The 18,895-nt window shown below is 30.1% G+C and overlaps 1 protein-coding gene across 2 annotated transcripts in view; it reads left to right on the forward strand.

Annotated features, from left to right (window-relative positions):
- LOC111686678 (putative neural-cadherin 2) overlaps window positions 1–18,895 on the forward strand; it is a 358,230-nt gene that overhangs the window by 256,914 nt on the left and 82,421 nt on the right. The window contains exon 1 of one of the 2 annotated variants that reach the window (XM_046946651.1): window positions 16,494–17,103. The exons of the other annotated variant lie outside the window; for it this stretch is intronic. Coding sequence (XP_046802607.1) covers window positions 17,052–17,103 — 52 coding nt within the window. The 5' untranslated portion in view covers window positions 16,494–17,051. Of the gene's footprint in view, window positions 1–16,493; window positions 17,104–18,895 lie in introns of those variants that run through there. 2 annotated transcript variants of the gene reach the window in all.

Consider the following 18,895-nt stretch of genomic DNA (forward strand, 5'->3'; position numbering starts at 1 on the left):
AAAACATACAGGACCCAGCAATAATTTGAATCAAACGTGACCCAACAAAATTAATTCTCAACTTATTTTTACTAAAGGTTTCTGGAAATTTAGTTAACCGAAAAATCTACTCTGTTTATTTTCTTTAACCATTTTTGAACTACAGACGTATTAGTTATATTTTTTAAAAAATATAAAATTAATACTCATACGTAGTGGGGCCTAGAACTGCTTTCATTTGTTTGTTTTAAATGCGAAAAATTATGTTTTGAAATTTAACACATTTGTTAATTTTATCGTTAACTATCCTAAAATTATATTTTAACTTTGTGAAGAAGAATTTCTTGTAAACGTACGTGATTTTCTTTGAAAACAGTGTAATTTTGTAGCGCTTATACTGCAACAATATGGCGGAAATACATTTGTAAGATAGATGAAGAATTAAAACATGTTTTAGTACGAATGGGAGAAACAAATAAATAGAATAAAAGCACATAACGTACATATGAACACATATTTTTCAAATAAAATAAAAGCTAGAAATGATTCATAAGATGTAGAAATACATATACATACTTATTACAAAATCGTGCAACGACAGAAACAAAATCGTTAACTATTTTTGTGTATTTACTAAGACTTTGTAAAATATTTAAAAATTTTTCTTAAATTTTCCACTTACCCTTTTCTTCGTCTCACACAACATATTGCTGTAGCAAAAAATCTTTTAAAAAGAATGTCCTTTTTGTCTTTTTCTTATTAAAAATTACAAAAACCATTTTATAGAAACGAACAAGAACGAAAAATGCTGTGGTGTGAAATTCATGTACAATTTGCCCGACTAAATGGACCCAAACAATTCATTTACTTTAGATTCAAAAAAAACAAACCATTTTTTTTTTTAAAAAATAACTTGTGACCTTTCAACATACTACAAACGTACATATCAAATTAATGATTTACTTAATTCTAAGAATGCCTTAACTACACTCTCATTTACTATTTCACCTCTCTCGTTCTTATTCACTTTAGCATTCTTACTAACATATAACGACATGGTTTCAAAAGAAAATGAAATGTGGTCATAAGAAAAACATCAAGAGGACCTTTTGTTTTTACACACATTCATGAGCATGTAGTAATAATATGAATACATGTCCTTTTAAACTTAAATATATCACATGCATATAAAATAATAGTCATACCACAAAAACCACCAGTTGTTGTAGTTATTTTTAAGAATAAACAAACTGAATCAGAAGCCAAAAATAAACAAAAGTAATCTTATCTTTTGCTTGCATTAATATCAACTGTATAATAACAAGTATAAATAGACTATCTAAAGTTAGGCCAATATTATTATATGACTTTTGGTAATTTAAAAATAATAAATATTAACTTATACAATTTATGCTTATTTCCACAGAATTGTTTTTGAGTTTGTTGCTGGCTTTGTAAACAAATGTGGGTTTAATATTATTTGTCTTATTGCTTTTGTTATCTTTTTTTATTCTAAAACATTTCTTTTTCTAACAATTTATTTTGTTTATTTTGGGAACAATTTATTATTATTATTTTTTTTTTTTCAAAAATTAAACAAATAAAAAGTAATTTTCATTTCTTATTTTACTGCACAAAATTATTATTTCTATAAATTTATATTATATTTAATATTACAAAATATACAAAAAATCCTATAAAAATATTTTTTAACACATGCAAGTATGCTAAGATAACTTACATAGATACACTTACTTGAAAATTAATAGGACCTTAGAATGTTTGAAATTAAAATTTATAATATCAATGACTAAATTATATTTCATAAGCTTTAATGAAATGCTGATCAAACTATTTAAGAGATTTTCCAGTATTTACATAATATTAGTTCTTAGTCTGTAGTTCAGACCAATTAACATATATCGACTGTTTGCTCAACAGCCTGGACTATATAATACTCTAAACTCTGATCTGTAAGCCTTATTATTGTTTCTTCTATACAAAAGACTATAAATACAACTTTTGGTTTAACTATTGAGTGATTTATAAAGAAAATTTCCTTCACCCCACAAAATCGTAAATTTCTCATACAAAATATAAAAATGAAGAAAAATGAAAAAATAAAATAAATGAAAAATCATAAGTTTCACCCGAAAAACTCGAGCTAGATCCATGACTTCTATAAAGTGATCTATAGTCATGACTATAGAATGATATTTAGTCTTGACTCTTGAGTGATTTATAGTCTTGATTATAGAGTGATCTACAGTTTTAACTATAGAGTGATCTACAGTCTTGACTATAGAGTGATATATAGTCTTGACTATTGAGTGATTTATAGTCTTGATTATAGAGTGACCTATAGTCTTTCTATAGAGTAACCTATAGCCTTGACTATAGAGTGATCTTTAGTATTAACTATAGAGTGATCTATGGTCTTGACTATAGAGTTTTCTATAGTCTTGAGTATAGAGTGATCTATAGTTTTGACTATAGAGTGATCTATAGTCTTGAATATAGAGTGATCTATAGTTTTGACTAAAGAGTGATCTATAGCGCTGACTGTAGAGTGATATAAAGTTTTGGCTTAAGAGTGATCTATAGTCTTGTTTAAATAGTGGTCTCTATCTTTAACTGTAGAGGGATCTATATCCATTGACTATAGAGTGATATAGAGCCCTAATTTTCTTAAGCACTCTTTTCTTCATTGCAAGTACTTTCGTTACAGTACAAAATTGCTTGGCACCCAGATACTGATATCGCCTTAAATGCCTTCTATAGAAAAAAAGCTTAACCCTTTTAGTCATGACTGTGAATTGTCAACTTACTTTTAGTGTTCATTTTGATTTTCCTTCTATTCGATTATAGTACTTCAACTAGTCATCTACAAACGTTAAAGTATATGGTTGTTCTAATATTTGTATACATTTGAAGAGTGCTCTGACATAACGGAAGTGTGACATAAACAACTTGTGTAAGGGATCTTGAAAGGGCAAATGTATTTCCGCTTACAACACCAACTCGCAAAACTTACAAAAGAGTTCCTTGCACTTACCTTGCATTGAATAGAAGGAAAAAATATAAAAAAATGCAGTTAGAGTATAAAACCAAAACTAAAAACTTCATTATATTTTATAAACAAAAAATATATTAAATAAACAACAACAACGATGTATAACTATGCAAAAGTACAAGGCAAACAACAGTTGTTGTTACATCAACATTTGTTGAAGCAGATACTGTATAACAATTATGATTTAAAAAACAAACCCTGCAGTGCTTTGTATTATAAAATTAGTGTTCATAACAATTTATTTTTTTTTTTAATTCTTTATATAAAGGCAATACTTGCATGTTTTATTATGTTGTATAACTGTTGCTTTAAAACTGTCGGGTTTTTTGAGAAAGATGTAAAAAATAGCAACTAGTTATTTTTAGTTAAATGCAACCTCAACTGCATTTGCAACACAGATGAAAGTTTCTTTCTTTGTTTGAATTTATTTAAATTTTATATTTAAGTTTTTTCTACAACAACTTGTTATTACATAAAACTATTTTATTATGCGTAACGAAAGATACTTGAAATTGTTGTTGAAAACAAGCGATCTTTTTTTTTTTTTTGTTTTATATTTAAAAATTAACAATTAAATTGTTGCAAGTTCCAACATGTGTAGAGTGTTTGTTTAGAGGAAGTAAATAATTTGTAAAAAAAAAAAATTATTCTTGAAAAAGTTGAAAACCATTGGTTTCTTTACATATGTATGTACAATTTCGAAAAAGATTTAGACCTAATATTTCCAGTCAGCAAATTTATTTCATAGGTTACTAAACAATTGCATGCAATTGATTGACAGAAAGCAGTGCAAAATACATTAAAAATAAACTAAAAAGTGTTTCCATACTTTACAGACTAAAAAACAATCAATTGTCAGCCTAAGGTTGTATATATAAAAAAATAATAAAATATCTTTGCAAAAAAACTTCGTCAGGCTTATGTTTACAATTGTGTTATTTATATACTTAGTTTTTGTTTTTATTTGTAGCGGAAACTACTTTTTTGTCATTTTTAAATCAACAATATGTTGTTTTTTTTATTTTCACAAATATTTTAAAACAAAAAGTAATTGATTTCTGTTGAAAACAAACAAAGCTTCACATAGACGTGAAAAAAAGCCTCAAACGTTTTTCATTGTCAAATTCAAAAAATATTTATATATTTTTCAATTTGTTTATTTCTACCCTATTTTTTCCGGCCGAATGGTATTTCCACTGAACGGATATAAAAGCATTTAACAATAACAAGGAAATGTAGAAAAATAATAATTAAAACAAAAATACAGATGATATTTTCCGTAATGCGTTTTTATCTAAAAAAGTTTTAGAATAACACTGAAGTTTAAACACAAAATTTGTGTAATATTTTAATTTATTTAAAAAATAATTGCACTTGTTCATTCAAAGGAAATATTTTTTTATGATAACGATTAGTTTTTTAATGTAGAGAATTGAAAATGTATCGCTGCCAGAACCCGACAGAAACAAACCAACGAACTAACTAACTAACTCACTAACTAACTAACTGACTAACTAACTAACTAACTAACTAACTAACTAACTAACTAACTAACTAACTAACTAACTAACTAACTAACTAACTAACTAACTAACTAACTAACTAACTAACTAAGTAACTAACTAACTAACTAACTAACTAACTAACTAACTAACTAACTAACTAACTAACTAACAATAGTATCAGTTATGTAGCTGTTTCACTATTGAGGAGTATGTGCTTTACATACAGACAGGAAAGCGGATGAACGGACGGACGGACAAGTATTCTATGCAGATTATTACTCTTTAAGGTTGGTGTGGGACCAATATTTTTGGATATTACAAACATCAGCATAAAAGCATAATACTCTCTCTACTATAGTGGTATAGGGTATAATTATTATATTGAAACCTACCCAAACCATAACTTAAACGTTATTTGTACATACAAACCTCAAATCTCATACTAAACCCAAAACCAAACACCCCTACATTCAAAAACATACATCAAATTAATAATGCAATCATTTAGAAATACTTTTGGCCACAATAACAAATATATATTTTTTTACACTCAAAACAGTAATATGTATAACAAAATTGTGTGGTTTTAACACAAATAACAAACATTTGTATTATTTCTAGAACAATAAATCCAATTAATTTGTTATTCAATGTGACACTAAAAATATGTAAAAAGATTTCGAAAAAAATACAAGAAACCCAAAAAACGAAAACATTTTATAAAGATTGCCTATAAATTTCTAAGGAGGAAGAGTAAATAAGGAGTTATAAAATAAAATATTGAAGAAATCTTTATACTCTACAGTAATGTTAATCAAATGTTGTTTCAAGGAATAAACTTAAATACTCAAGACTGACCTTCGAAACAAATAACAAAATAGGCGTTATATGCCTTCTATTATGGTTTACTCTTCTTAACTCTTCTTTATTAGAAACGAATTCTAAATATTGTTTCTTCAGAGTCAGATCATCATTTGAATTGTAAACTGATTTCTGATTTAAAACTGTGTTAGATATTAAAATATTAAAGAAGAATTGCTCATGTCTAACCGGATTCTAAATTAATAATATAAAAATAATAAACGTAGGGTAAATTAAAAAGGATTATTTTAAACTTTATTAAATTTTAAGAAGAAGAAATATCAAAAGGTTATATGGTAATAACACAACAATATTTATTTGCATGCTAAATGAAGTGTGAAAATTTTTAAACTCATTTGAAATTATAGAAAATTATTACAACTTAAGTAGTAGTCCTTGGGTTAAATTAGAAAATATTACATAAACAAAAAATGTAACAATTTTTTTCAATCAAGCATGAAATATGCTAATTTTTGTTAATTTAATTTTTTTTATTGCTCTGCGACGAGTAATTTATCATTTCCTTTTTTGAGACGTTTTGCTTAAAAAATGCTGAATTGTTAGGACAAAACCAATCAAATAGCCAAAAGGTTCAAAAACTACTTAAGGAATTAGAAATTTATACATAGATTTGTTAAATGGTTTACTATTTAATGTTATTAGATATGCAAAATTGAAAGGAAAATAATGTTGGACTAACAAAGCAAGATAAGAATTTCTAGGAAATAATATTTACAGGATAGAGGGCAGGAAAGTATTTTTTGAATTGAATTTAATTCATCCCAATCAATTCTAGTTCAGTTCTAGTTCAGTTCTAGTTCAGTTCTAGTTCAGTTCTAGTTCAGTTCTAGTTCAGTTCTAGTTCAGTTCTAGTTCAGTTCTAGTTCAGTTCTAGTTCAGTTCTAGTTCAGTTCTAGTTCAGTTCTAGTTCAGTTCTAGTTCAGTTCTAGTTCTGTTGTATTTCTTAATACATTCATAACTTGTGGAAAGAACATTTTGTTTAGCCAAGCCCAATTATAATATCATACTTATTTGAAAATATTTTGGTCTCAAACAGATTTTAGCGGAAATTTTTGATATTATTTAATATATGTTTTCTCAATATTCTCTCCACAATTTACAATATAGTAAAGGCCAATTTTCTTTATGTGCTAACTTTGTCTCATAACCATTTGATGTTGATCCAAACGCTATAAAACTTTTCAATCACGTTGTTAGCAACATATTTTCAAAATTTTTTGTTCTAGTATTTTAATACTTTAACAATTGGAACTTACGATACCACTATTATTACAATATTCTCTTTTATTTTTAGCTGTAATGAATGAGTAGAATAAAAGTAGATATGCACCGAAAAACACAACAGTACACAATCTAAAATAACACATCTAAAATAACATTCAAATGATTTAAGTTTTTTTATACTTCAAGTGACCCAGTTCAAATACAAAAACAAAAAGAAATACACTAACAACATGGTTGGTCGTGGGGTTAAACAAATATGTTGCAACTCAAAAACAAAAAAAAAGAGAAATAGAGAAAAAGGTTGCACAACTGTTAGTGAATGTTGGTTGCCAAGTAACGAGAGCAACTGATATTGTGACAAAAGTATAAAAATAACACAATAAATACTTACAAACAATGAAAGGAAAAAAGGCATTATCTCCATTTGTATTCTATGGGACAAGGTTGAAATGATACACAGTTTTTAAAATGTTGCAAATAACTTCTAATGTCAGTTGGCTTTTGGAGTGTTAATCAAAACTTGTTATTAAAAATGTGTACTTTTTCATTACTTAATATTTCTATCTTAGGTAAAAACGGCTTAAAACGAAAACCAGAAAAATTAGAAAATTATCTACAAAATTAATCTTATAAATATGTCATTTATGCCCTTTTTACCTAAAAACATCTTAGGTCTTGGTACTAAGACAGCTTAAACAAACTATAGACAAAGTTTTTATCGCAAAATGTTGATGTCAGTGTTAAGTGTTTAAATTGGTTGAGTATAAAAACTGAAAATAGTCACAAAAAATCAGTAAAATAAAATGCACATTTAAAGCTTTTCCCTTTTTTTACATTAAGCTCACAAAGAAAATTAAAACCGAATTGCATATGAAGGAAAATTTAAAATACTTTAAATGCGATTCTTGTAATGTTCACACAATGCAGTTAAATTCAGTGCAATTAAGTTTATGAAACATATACAAAAAAGTTTATTTCAATATTAAGATTTTCCAAAAAATTGTATGTTGTATGTCAAATTGTAATAAAATTTTTAATTCAGCCATGAGCCTTAACATAATTTTCTGAAAGGGGCCTTATATGGGAATAGGGTTTATGTTGAATGTCATCGCTGTACTTGTATATTTATCCCTCTGGGAATGACGTCTCACAGTCATCAAAAAATCATAAAAATTAAATTTTTCAATTTGTAACCTGTCAATAAATACTGTCTAACATGCATTTTCGTATCGAAGTGAAAAAAGTTTTAATAAATAACAACTTAGACCTTTAAACTATAAACATAAATAGTTTAAGAGGTTTTAAAGTCCGGTTTTAGAAAGTACAAGCGTTCCAAAAAATGGTGTCCAGCAGACACTACGTTAGTAAAATAGTTATAAAAGATCCACGTCAGTCCCAGAGGGTTATGACAGTAATAAGCTTAAAACGATTTCCTAGTTGAACAATAAGATAGTGGACCACGCAATCGCTTCAAAGGGCAAACAACCAATTGAGAGAGTAAGTTGAGAGTTCAGCATGGGCGTAATGTTGATGAGGTTGGCAATGTGTTAGCACCCTAAGGAACTTGGTGGAAAGTATGCCTCCTCCCTGGGACGACGCTAAGCTGGTACTGGCAAAGAAGAGCGAGCTTCCAGTGCTCTTAAAATCCACTCTCTACATAAAAGAATGGGGTAGTAAACTGGGTAATGAACGTATACTGGAAATTCTTGGTGGTCAAAATGCTGAGTTGGCCGTGGAAAAATGGGACTTCTTTTACAGGAAAGAAAAACCTGAGGGAACTTTATTTGTTATAGGTATCGACCAGAAATCTATGGATAGTCTTGTCAAGAATAAAGGTAAGGCTTACTTCGCCTTTAAAGCTGACATGTTCAAAATTGGGAAGGTGCTGATTGGAAGGGCTGTTACAACAAGCCTCAAAAAGGGCACTAAAATACTTAAGACCACATCATCAGTAGTTACTACTCATAACGCTAAGGAGTCAAATACTTAGAGCGCGAAAGATACCACTGACTCGCCAAAAGAAGGTGCTGCTGCCCTTTCCTAAATTGGCAAAACGCCGATTGAAAGGGCTGTCAAAATCGGCCCCGATAAGGACAATAAAACACATAAGACGATACCCAACGCTTTATTAGCAAGTACTGGTAATTTGGAGGAGTCAAATAATAAAAGTATGGAGGAAATCACTCACTCGCCGAAAGACAGAACAGCAATGCTGTCCAAAATAAGAAAAGTGTCGCTGAAAACGACTACTCTTCGTATGCCTGATGAGGACTCTGCAGTGTCATCAATGGTACCCACTGATATCAATGATACCCACTTCAGGTTACACAGAGGAGTCAAATTCAACGAGCGGGGATGTAATCACTAACTCGCTAGAAGAAAATGTTAATGGATGATAATGACTGAGGTTATCAGATATTTACTACATGCTTGAGCGATACATAGCTATGCGACACCTTAGTCTTATCGACCTATAAGTGTTACGTTCTTCCTACTTAAAACCTTGGAACGGATAGTCGATAGTATGGTTAAATGCAGTATACCCGACAAAGACCTAAAATTTAAGCAGCATGCTTATGTAAAAGGACGATCGGTGGAAACCGCCCTAAACGAAGTTGTTTAGGGCGGTTTCCTATGATAGCAAACTATTACACTGGCGGTATGTATTGACATCGAAGGCGCCTTCAATAACGTGCACACTGATACTCTTATCTAATCCCTAGACCAGTTTTATGTTGATCGGGTGCTCCGTAACTGGAATAACCACATGCTAAGAAATATTTGTATAAGCTGCGAGACGTACGACAACTATCAGGAAAAGGTATACCACAGGGTGCCATTTTTTCAACTTTATTCTGGGTTACCACGATTCATAACCTCCTAAGGACCCTAACCGATGATGATGTTGTAATACTTTTAAAGGGAAAGTATCCAAATTATTTCTGTAGAAGAGCTGAAGACGCTCTGCATACGGCCTTAAGCTGGGTGGGGTTAATATGGGTGAAAGAATCCCATAAGACTTCTTGGAATAATGAAACAGTGGGTAGAACCACGAAAATCCTATGGGGTGACCCTGATGAGAGCAAGACAAAAAATCTCCTTAAAATGAGCAAGTCTGAAGTTAGTATAATAGTACGTATTCTGAGTGGACACACAGAATTACGAGCACATTTATGCTAAATTAGACGTGCGGATTCAGACGTATGTAGAGCATGCGGAATGGACAGTGAAACTCTGGAGCACTTTCTTTGCCACTGTCAGACATTCGTCAAAATTAAATACAAGTATCTTGAAAGTGATATTATTCCGGAAATAACATTCCTGACTAACACTGATTGGAAGATTCTTAGGAATTACGTTCATGATACTGAGTTTCTGAACACTGTAAAATAATTCATTCAGTTCCCTCTTTTTTTCCTCATGATAAAGAGCGCACAACAGGCCCGATTGCGGCCTAGGTGTATTTCTTCGGATTTGATGTAATATACAACGTCCTCTCAGTTCTAGTTCAGTTCTAGTTCAGTTCTAATTCAGTTCTAGTTCAGTTCTAGTTCAGTTCTAGTTCAGTTCTAGTTCAGTTCTAGTTCAGTTCTAGTTCAGTTCTAGTTCAGTTCTAGTTCAGTTCTAGTTCAGTTCTAGTTCAGTTCTAGTTCAGTTCTAGTTCAGTTCTAGTTCAGTTCTAGTTCAGTTCTAGTTCAGTTCTAGTTCAGTTCTAGTTCAGTTCTAGTTCAGTTCTAGTTCAGTTCTAGTTCAGTTCTAGTTCAGTTCTAGTTCAGTTCTAGTTCAGTTCTAGTTCAGTTCTAGTTCAGTTCTAGTTCAGTTCTAGTTCAGTTCTAGTTCAGTTCTAGTTCAGTTCTAGTTCAGTTCTAGTTCAGTTCTAGTTCAGTTCTAGTTCAGTTCTAGTTCAGTTCTAGTTCAGTTCTAGTTCAGTTCTAGTTCAGTTCTAGTTCAGTTCTAGTTCAGTTCTAGTTCAGTTCTAGTTCAGTTCTAGTTCAGTTCTAGTTCAGTTCTAGTTCAGTTCTAGTTCAGTTCTAGTTCAGTTCTAGTTCAGTTCTAGTTCAGTTCTAGTTCAGTTCTAGTTCAGTTCTAGTTCAGTTCTAGTTCAGTTCTAGTTCAGTTCTAGTTCAGTTCTAGTTCAGTTCTAGTTCAGTTCTAGTTCAGTTCTAGTTCAGTTCTAGTTCAGTTCTAGTTCAGTTTTAGTTCAGTTCTAGTTCAGTTCTAGTTCAGTTCTAGTTCAGTTCTAGTTCAGTTCTAGTTCAGTTCTAGTTCAGTTCTAGTTCAGTTCTAGTTCAGTTCTAGTTCAGTTCTAGTTCAGTTCTAGTTCAGTTCTAGTTCAGTTCTAGTTCAGTTCTAGTTCAGTTCTAGTTCAGTTCTAGTTCAGTTCTAGTTCAGTTCTAGTTCAGTTCTAGTTCAGTTCTAGTTCAGTTCTAGTTCAGTTCTAGTTCAGTTCTAGTTCAGTTCTAGTTCAGTTCTAGTTCAGTTCTAGTTCAGTTCTAGTTCAGTTCTAGTTCAGTTCTAGTTCAGTTCTAGTTCAGTTCTAGTTCAGTTCTAGTTCAGTTCTAGTTCAGTTCTAGTTCAGTTCTAGTTCAGTTCTAGTTCAGTTCTAGTTCAGTTCTAGTTCAGTTCTAGTTCAGTTCTAGTTCAGTTCTAGTTCAGTTCTAGTTCAGTTCTAGTTCAGTTCTAGTTCAGTTCTAGTTCAGTTCTAGTTCAGTTCTAGTTCAGTTCTAGTTCAGTTCTAGTTCAGTTCTAGTTCAGTTCTAGTTCAGTTCTAGTTCAGTTTCTAGTTCAGTTCTAGTTCAGTTCTAGTTCAGTTCTAGTTCAGTTCTAGTTCAGTTCTAGTTCAGTTCTAGTTCAGTTCTAGTTCAGTTCTAGTTCAGTTCTAGTTCAGTTCTAGTTCAGTTCTAGTTCAGTTCTAGTTCAGTTCTAGTTCAGTTCTAGTTCAGTTCTAGTTCAGTTCTAGTTCAGTTCTAGTTCAGTTCTAGTTCAGTTCTAGTTCAGTTCTAGTTCAGTTCTAGTTCAGTTCTAGTTCAGTTCTAGTTCAGTTCTAGTTCAGTTCTAGTTCAGTTCTAGTTCAGTTCTAGTTCAGTTCTAGTTCAGTTCTAGTTCAGTTCTAGTTCAGTTCTAGTTCAGTTCTAGTTCAGTTCTAGTTCAGTTCTAGTTCAGTTCTAGTTCAGTTCTAGTTCAGTTCTAGTTCAGTTCTAGTTCAGTTCTAGTTCAGTTCTAGTTCAGTTCTAGTTCAGTTCTAGTTCAGTTCTAGTTCAGTTCTAGTTCAGTTCTAGTTCAGTTCTAGTTCAGTTCTAGTTCAGTTCTAGTTCAGTTCTAGTTCAGTTCTAGTTCAGTTTAGTTCAGTTCTAGTTCAGTTCTAGTTCAGTTCTAGTTCAGTTCTAGTTCAGTTCTAGTTCAGTTCTAGTTCAGTTCTAGTTCAGTTCTAGTTCAGTTCTAGTTCAGTTCTAGTTCAGTTCTAGTTCAGTTCTAGTTCAGTTCTAGTTCAGTTCTAGTTCAGTTCTAGTTCAGTTCTAGTTCAGTTCTAGTTCAGTTCTAGTTCAGTTCTAGTTCAGTTCTAGTTCAGTTCTAGTTCAGTTCTAGTTCAGTTCTAGTTCAGTTCTAGTTCAGTTCTAGTTCAGTTCTAGTTCAGTTCTAGTTCAGTTCTAGTTCAGTTCTAGTTCAGTTCTAGTTCAGTTCTAGTTCAGTTCTAGTTCAGTTCTAGTTCAGTTCTAGTTCAGTTCTAGTTCAGTTCTAGTTCAGTTCTAGTTCAGTTCTAGTTCAGTTCTAGTTCAGTTCTAGTTCAGTTCTAGTTCAGTTCTAGTTCAGTTCTAGTTCAGTTCTAGTTCAGTTCTAGTTCAGTTCTAGTTCAGTTCTAGTTCAGTTCTAGTTCAGTTCTAGTTCAGTTCTAGTTCAGTTCTAGTTCAGTTCTAGTTCAGTTCTAGTTCAGTTCTAGTTCAGTTCTAGTTCAGTTCTAGTTCAGTTCTAGTTCAGTTCTAGTTCAGTTCTAGTTCAGTTCTAGTTCAGTTCTAGTTCAGTTCTAGTTCAGTTCTAGTTCAGTTCTAGTTCAGTTCTAGTTCAGTTCTAGTTCAGTTCTAGTTCAGTTCTAGTTCAGTTCTAGTTCAGTTCTAGTTCAGTTCTAGTTCAGTTCTAGTTCAGTTCTAGTTCAGTTCTAGTTCAGTTCTAGTTCAGTTCTAGTTCAGTTCTAGTTCAGTTCTAGTTCAGTTCTAGTTCAGTTCTAGTTCAGTTCTAGTTCAGTTCTAGTTCAGTTCTAGTTCAGTTCTAGTTCAGTTCTAGTTCAGTTCTAGTTCAGTTCTAGTTCAGTTCTAGTTCAGTTCTAGTTCAGTTCTAGTTCAGTTCTAGTTCAGTTCTAGTTCAGTTCTAGTTCAGTTCTAGTTCAGTTCTAGTTCAGTTCTAGTTCAGTTCTAGTTCAGTTCTAGTTCAGTTCTAGTTCAGTTCTAGTTCAGTTCTAGTTCAGTTCTAGTTCAGTTCTAGTTCAGTTCTAGTTCAGTTCTAGTTCAGTTCTAGTTCAGTTCTAGTTCAGTTCTAGTTCAGTTCTAGTTCAGTTCTAGTTCAGTTCTAGTTCAGTTCTAGTTCAGTTCTAGTTCAGTTCTAGTTCAGTTCTAGTTCAGTTCTAGTTCAGTTCTAGTTCAGTTCTAGTTCAGTTCTAGTTCAGTTCTAGTTCAGTTCTAGTTCAGTTCTAGTTCAGTTCTAGTTCAGTTCTAGTTCAGTTCTAGTTCAGTTCTAGTTCAGTTCTAGTTCAGTTCTAGTTCAGTTCTAGTTCAGTTCTAGTTCAGTTCTAGTTCAGTTCTAGTTCAGTTATAGTTCGGTTCTAGTTCAGTTCTAGTTCGATATATAACATTCGATATATATAATTGAAAAGTTTTCAAATTCTTTAAAGCTCTCTTGTTGAAGATTATTGAAGGTGTTACATACAGTTTCTTTTAATTGCAATATTAAAGTGAATATATATAAAAGATTAATTTAAAAATTTAAAATCAAGTTGTATTTACATATATACACACATACCATAGCACATATACGCAGAACTGAGACACTTTGTTTTAAAATTTTAATTAATAAATGACCTTCCAATGTAAAATTCTTCGAAATAACAAATTATACGTATAGATTTAATTTCAATATTAAAATTAATGCCTTTAATAAAATATCAAGAGCTTTAATTTTTTTGTGTATGGCAGAGAATCATAATAGATGCTATCAAGTGTTGTACACATATTATTTAAAGTTTATCTATCTTTAGCTAAAAATTATAAATGTATAGAAATTCAGTAAACATTAATCGAAAACATCATAATCATTAACATTCTTTATTATCAGTAAATAAAATTAAACAAAATTTTATTAAATTTTGTTTTACCCCAAAGGTGTGAATGTATATTTTATTGTGAAGATCTCTTTAGTATTTGAAATTTGATAGTAGGAAAAATTTAATTAAATTATGTACTTTTACACACAAGTAGATATTTACAATATTGAATATCATGAGGTTGAATTGGTATCAATGTTTTTGTAGTTTAATTTCATTTATTACAATATGTATACAATTTCTAAAAGTAATTAAATGTTATCGGAAAAATACCTACAATTATATTATATGAATTTAATTTTCAAAGAATTTAAGGTAAAAAGACATTCTTGTTCTTGTATATTTCGCCAACTTGCCTGCAAAAGAGGCCTTGTGTTTATTTATTTTTTATGAAAGCCGAATTGAGCATATAACAAAATAATAAAATTTTAATTTAGTTTGTGAAAATTATTTAAAAATGACACATTTGCTTTTTAGCTGGTAAGACGACGAAACGTAACACTGTTTGATTATGTTAAATGGAAAAGAGTTTTGATATAAAAGAATACGATTTTTTAGGGTTTTAAACTTAAATTAAATTTCTAGTTAAATTATAAATTAAATAAATTAATTACAACAAGATGATTCAAATAAGGACATAGGAATACAATATTATAATCTTTTGTTAAACTCATTATACAATATATGTTTCTCATTTTGAAAATATATTTTTTTATTATTTTGAATTATTTTTCTCTCCTAATTCTATATACTAAAATTTGAAAGATGACACAACAAAAGAAAAACAAATGACTAAATAAATAAGCCCAGCAGTGGTATAATTAACCGATAAATAAATTTGAATAAAATACAAAAAATATTGAAGTAAACAACAATATCCATTTTTGGTATTTACCTTCAAGGTGGTAAATATCATGATGGCATAGCATGTTAATAATGATCACATTTTTGAAGAGGTACAGACATAGACCATAGAATCAACAAAATCGTACAAGTGAGTTGGTTTATGTTCCAATTGTTTGCTTCTTTTGAGATCTTCCACTTTCAATAGTTAACATAAAAAATTAAAAAAAGGATACAATGTACACAATGTAAGAAAATATCAATAACAAATAAGGTACAAATAATAAAAATGTAAACCTTTAAAACATTATTAAGTATATAAAGACATGTTGAAAATAAAAGAAAAATATAATTACATTCCCCAGACATTTTTGACAATGCAGCTTTTTAATTTATTTAATTACTTTAAAATATCTTTTTATTGGCTTGTTTTCTAATTAAAACTTTTTACAATTATACCTGTTTGTGCAGAACAAATTCATATTGGAAATGAATTGAACTAGAACTGAAATAGAACTGAACTAGAACTGAACTAGAACTGAACTAGAACTGAACTAGAACTGAACTAGAACTAAACTAGAACTAAACTAGAACTAAACTAGAACTGAACTAGAACTGAACTAGAACTGAACTAGAACTGAACTAGAACTGAACTAGAACTGAACTAGAACTGAACTAGAACTGAACTAGAACTGAACTAGCACTGAACTAGAACTGATAAATTTTGATAAATCGAAAGTATATATTTTTAAGTTTTTTTATGTTGTACATAAAATGAGGTTGATTTATTGTACGATTTGAGAACATTTGTATTAAAATAAGTATGGTTCATTTCAATTTTAAACAAATAAAAAGTGAAAATGTGGTTAATATTTTAAAATCTAAAATTTCGACTACATTTTTATAATGATATTTAGATTTTTAAAGATGGCTCAAAAATCTTTTAAAAAATGCTAGTGCAATCAGTCAAATTAAATAAAATATATATTAATTTCCTAAAACAATTTTAAAATTATAGTGTCAAAATGATGAAGCGAATGAAGTTCAAAAAAACTAAAACAAACAATTCTTATAAAAGTAAGACTAATTTAAATATTTTATTAGTTTAAATTAAATAAAAAATTAATTAAACACAATTGGAATTTTTGAACACAACCGATGGTAACTTTTAGGGCAATGAAACGTAATAAAAATGAAAATAAATTAAAAGCGGTAAATAAATCAACAAGTGAAAATATTTTCTATAAAACAATTAAACTATTTTTTAATATACATAAACAATCACAGCAACAATATGATTTAAAAACTAAAATACATGAAGCAGCAGACGAGGAGAGTTTTATCTGGAAATATATTTAAAAATAAATATTTTTTGTTTAATTTAAAAGTAATTTATGCGTGTAAGACTATCAGCAAAAACATAACTACGACAAATAGAATTTTTTGTTGTTGACTAACAATAACAACGAAGACAACAACACCAAGTTTAACAATTTTAATACCAAGATAAATTTATTTTGTACCAGCCACAACAACGCAATAAAAATTATTATTATTATTATTGCCATCGCTTACTTTTGTTGCTGTTGTGTTTCTAAAAATTTTCTGCTTCAGCAATAATAGCAACAAGAATAACTGCCACAACAACAAGAACTTTATCAAAAACAACTAAAAGAAACGCAGTGGCAGTATTCATTGTAAAAGTATTTGTGGCAACAACATCATCAGCTTTGTCTCAACTAAGTTGTTGTTATTTTGGCTTTTATTGTTTAAAGCTTTTGTGTGGCAGTCTGTTTATTATTTTTCATTTAAACTCCTGCAACTTCTTGTTTTTCCTCCTACACAACTGGAAGCAAATCAACAATATTATAGTCAAAGTCTTGCACAACATACATACATATTTGCCATCATCAACGTCATCATCGCCAACAACGTCAGCATCATTATTATTGCTATTATTTTGGAAAATATTAAACGAACACAATACCAACAGCAACTTTGCCCACAAGTAGTAAAAAATCAACTAAAACAACAGCAGCAACAATCTAAACATCAAAAACAACAACTTAGAAAACAGCAACAACAACAAGTATCATTAAAATTTTTCTCCGTAATACTAATAACGTTTTTACAATTACTTTTGCTGTTCTTGTTGTTGCTGCTAAACTGCCTTAACGTTGTCTATAACGCGACTTTTATTGTCGTCGTTGTTGCGGCAGGTGTCGTTGTAGTTATGGTGGATCCATTAAAAATCTTTTGGGTTTTAACAAATAGTACCTACTTGGGTAAGTATTGTTTTAATTTTCAACTGCTTTTAAAACAGCAAAAAATATTAACAACAAATTTGCCAAAAATCTAATAAAAAAAAAATAAATATTTACACTTAAAAGGCTGCTCATGATAAAATTTATTTGTTTAAAAATTAAACATTTTTTATGGCTTTTTTATTCTAAATGCATATTTCATTTAAGAAAAGGGCGTTTATACGTGTTGGGCGAAAAGTAACTGAAATTAATATTAGAATCTTAAGTTTTGTAGTAATTTTAAAAATAATATATTTTTGTCTGTGCCTATAATGGCAGAGATAAGTAAGTATACACCCATTAGATTTGTAGAAAATTTGTATTTTAGAAAGATTACATTTTGTGATTGATGTTAATTTTTATTCATTATTTTAAAGCTAACCATAAACAAGTCATAAACGGGCGGGGCTGACCATATAATATCCTATACCTTTTACAAAAATAAAATGTGATTTAGTTGTCATAATAAAGCAATTAAATTGAATTGTATCTTTCTTCACACTTACTTAAGCCGTTTATTGTTGAATAAAATTGTGGACATTTAAGTGAATTTTTGATAGGGCCTTTCCATAGGGTCTATGTTTATATGAGACCCTATAATTACAGAATTGATGAGGATCATCAAGTCTAGTATAGAACTTGTCGACATACGTGTTTATTCAACATAATTATGAACATTCGGCGGGTTCAGTTGTATGGGGGCTAGGTGCAATAATGGATCGAACTTAACCATTTTCAATAGGCTTCGTCCCTGGAATAATGAAAGATCATTTACAAAATTTTATTGCATTATCCTCAAAATTGCGACTTTTAGTTTGATTACAATGTTTACATGGACAGACTTACGAACAGACGGACTGACGGACATAGCTCAGAAAACTTAAGGTGGGTATAGGACCAATATTATTGTTCGTTACATATATCAGCACAAGCTTTGCTCATACCCTTTAAGGTGGGTATAGAACCAATATTATTGTTCGTTATATACATCAGCACAAACCCAATATACCCTTCCCACTAAAGTGGTGTAGGGTATAAGAATTTAAGCAGAAATTTTAGCCAAAAAGTATAATTTGCTGAATATTATCATGAATTATTTAAAATTTTTGTGGAATTTTGTGGCCTCCGGTAGGTTAGTGGATAGTGTTCTAGTCTGGTAGACCGGAGGTGGTGGGTTCCATTCCCACCCGTGGCACTGGTTAAGGAGTGCACAACAGGCCCGATAGAGGCCTAGGTGTATTTCTTCGGATTTGATGTGTATACATCAGTGTACACTTAATAAGGTAGCCTCGTCGCTACAACAAATACAACAATACAAAAACAACAGGCGATTTGTTATTGTAGAATAATCCCATCTGTCAAAAAAAGCTGTGTGTGTAGAATGAAAAAGCAACAAATAAACACAATAAAAATATGAGTTTTTAGCAATTATTTAAATTTTTAACTATTAATATTAATATATTATATTAATTAAACGTGGAATGTCTGAAAATCATAACTATATCTATTGGGAAGACCAATTTTCCGAATTAAACGTGTTTTTTGTGAAAAGTGATTGGTCGTGTTAAAAATAGTTGAAACTGATTTGGAACGTATGCCGGAGCTAAAGATTTTCTTTTTTTATCAAGAGAGAAGGATAACAAAGACATTTAATCACGATTGACCTAGAAAACTCCTTTAAAACCATAATTTTCTTCACTTTTTAAAATTTTTACACCTTGCGATTTTTTTGTAAACAAACAGGAATTTTGACAGATAAGATTGTAAAAGCTGA

This window comes from Lucilia cuprina, chromosome 2, assembly GCF_022045245.1.
Source record: "Lucilia cuprina isolate Lc7/37 chromosome 2, ASM2204524v1, whole genome shotgun sequence".
Taxonomy (NCBI): Eukaryota; Metazoa; Arthropoda; class Insecta; order Diptera; family Calliphoridae; genus Lucilia; species Lucilia cuprina.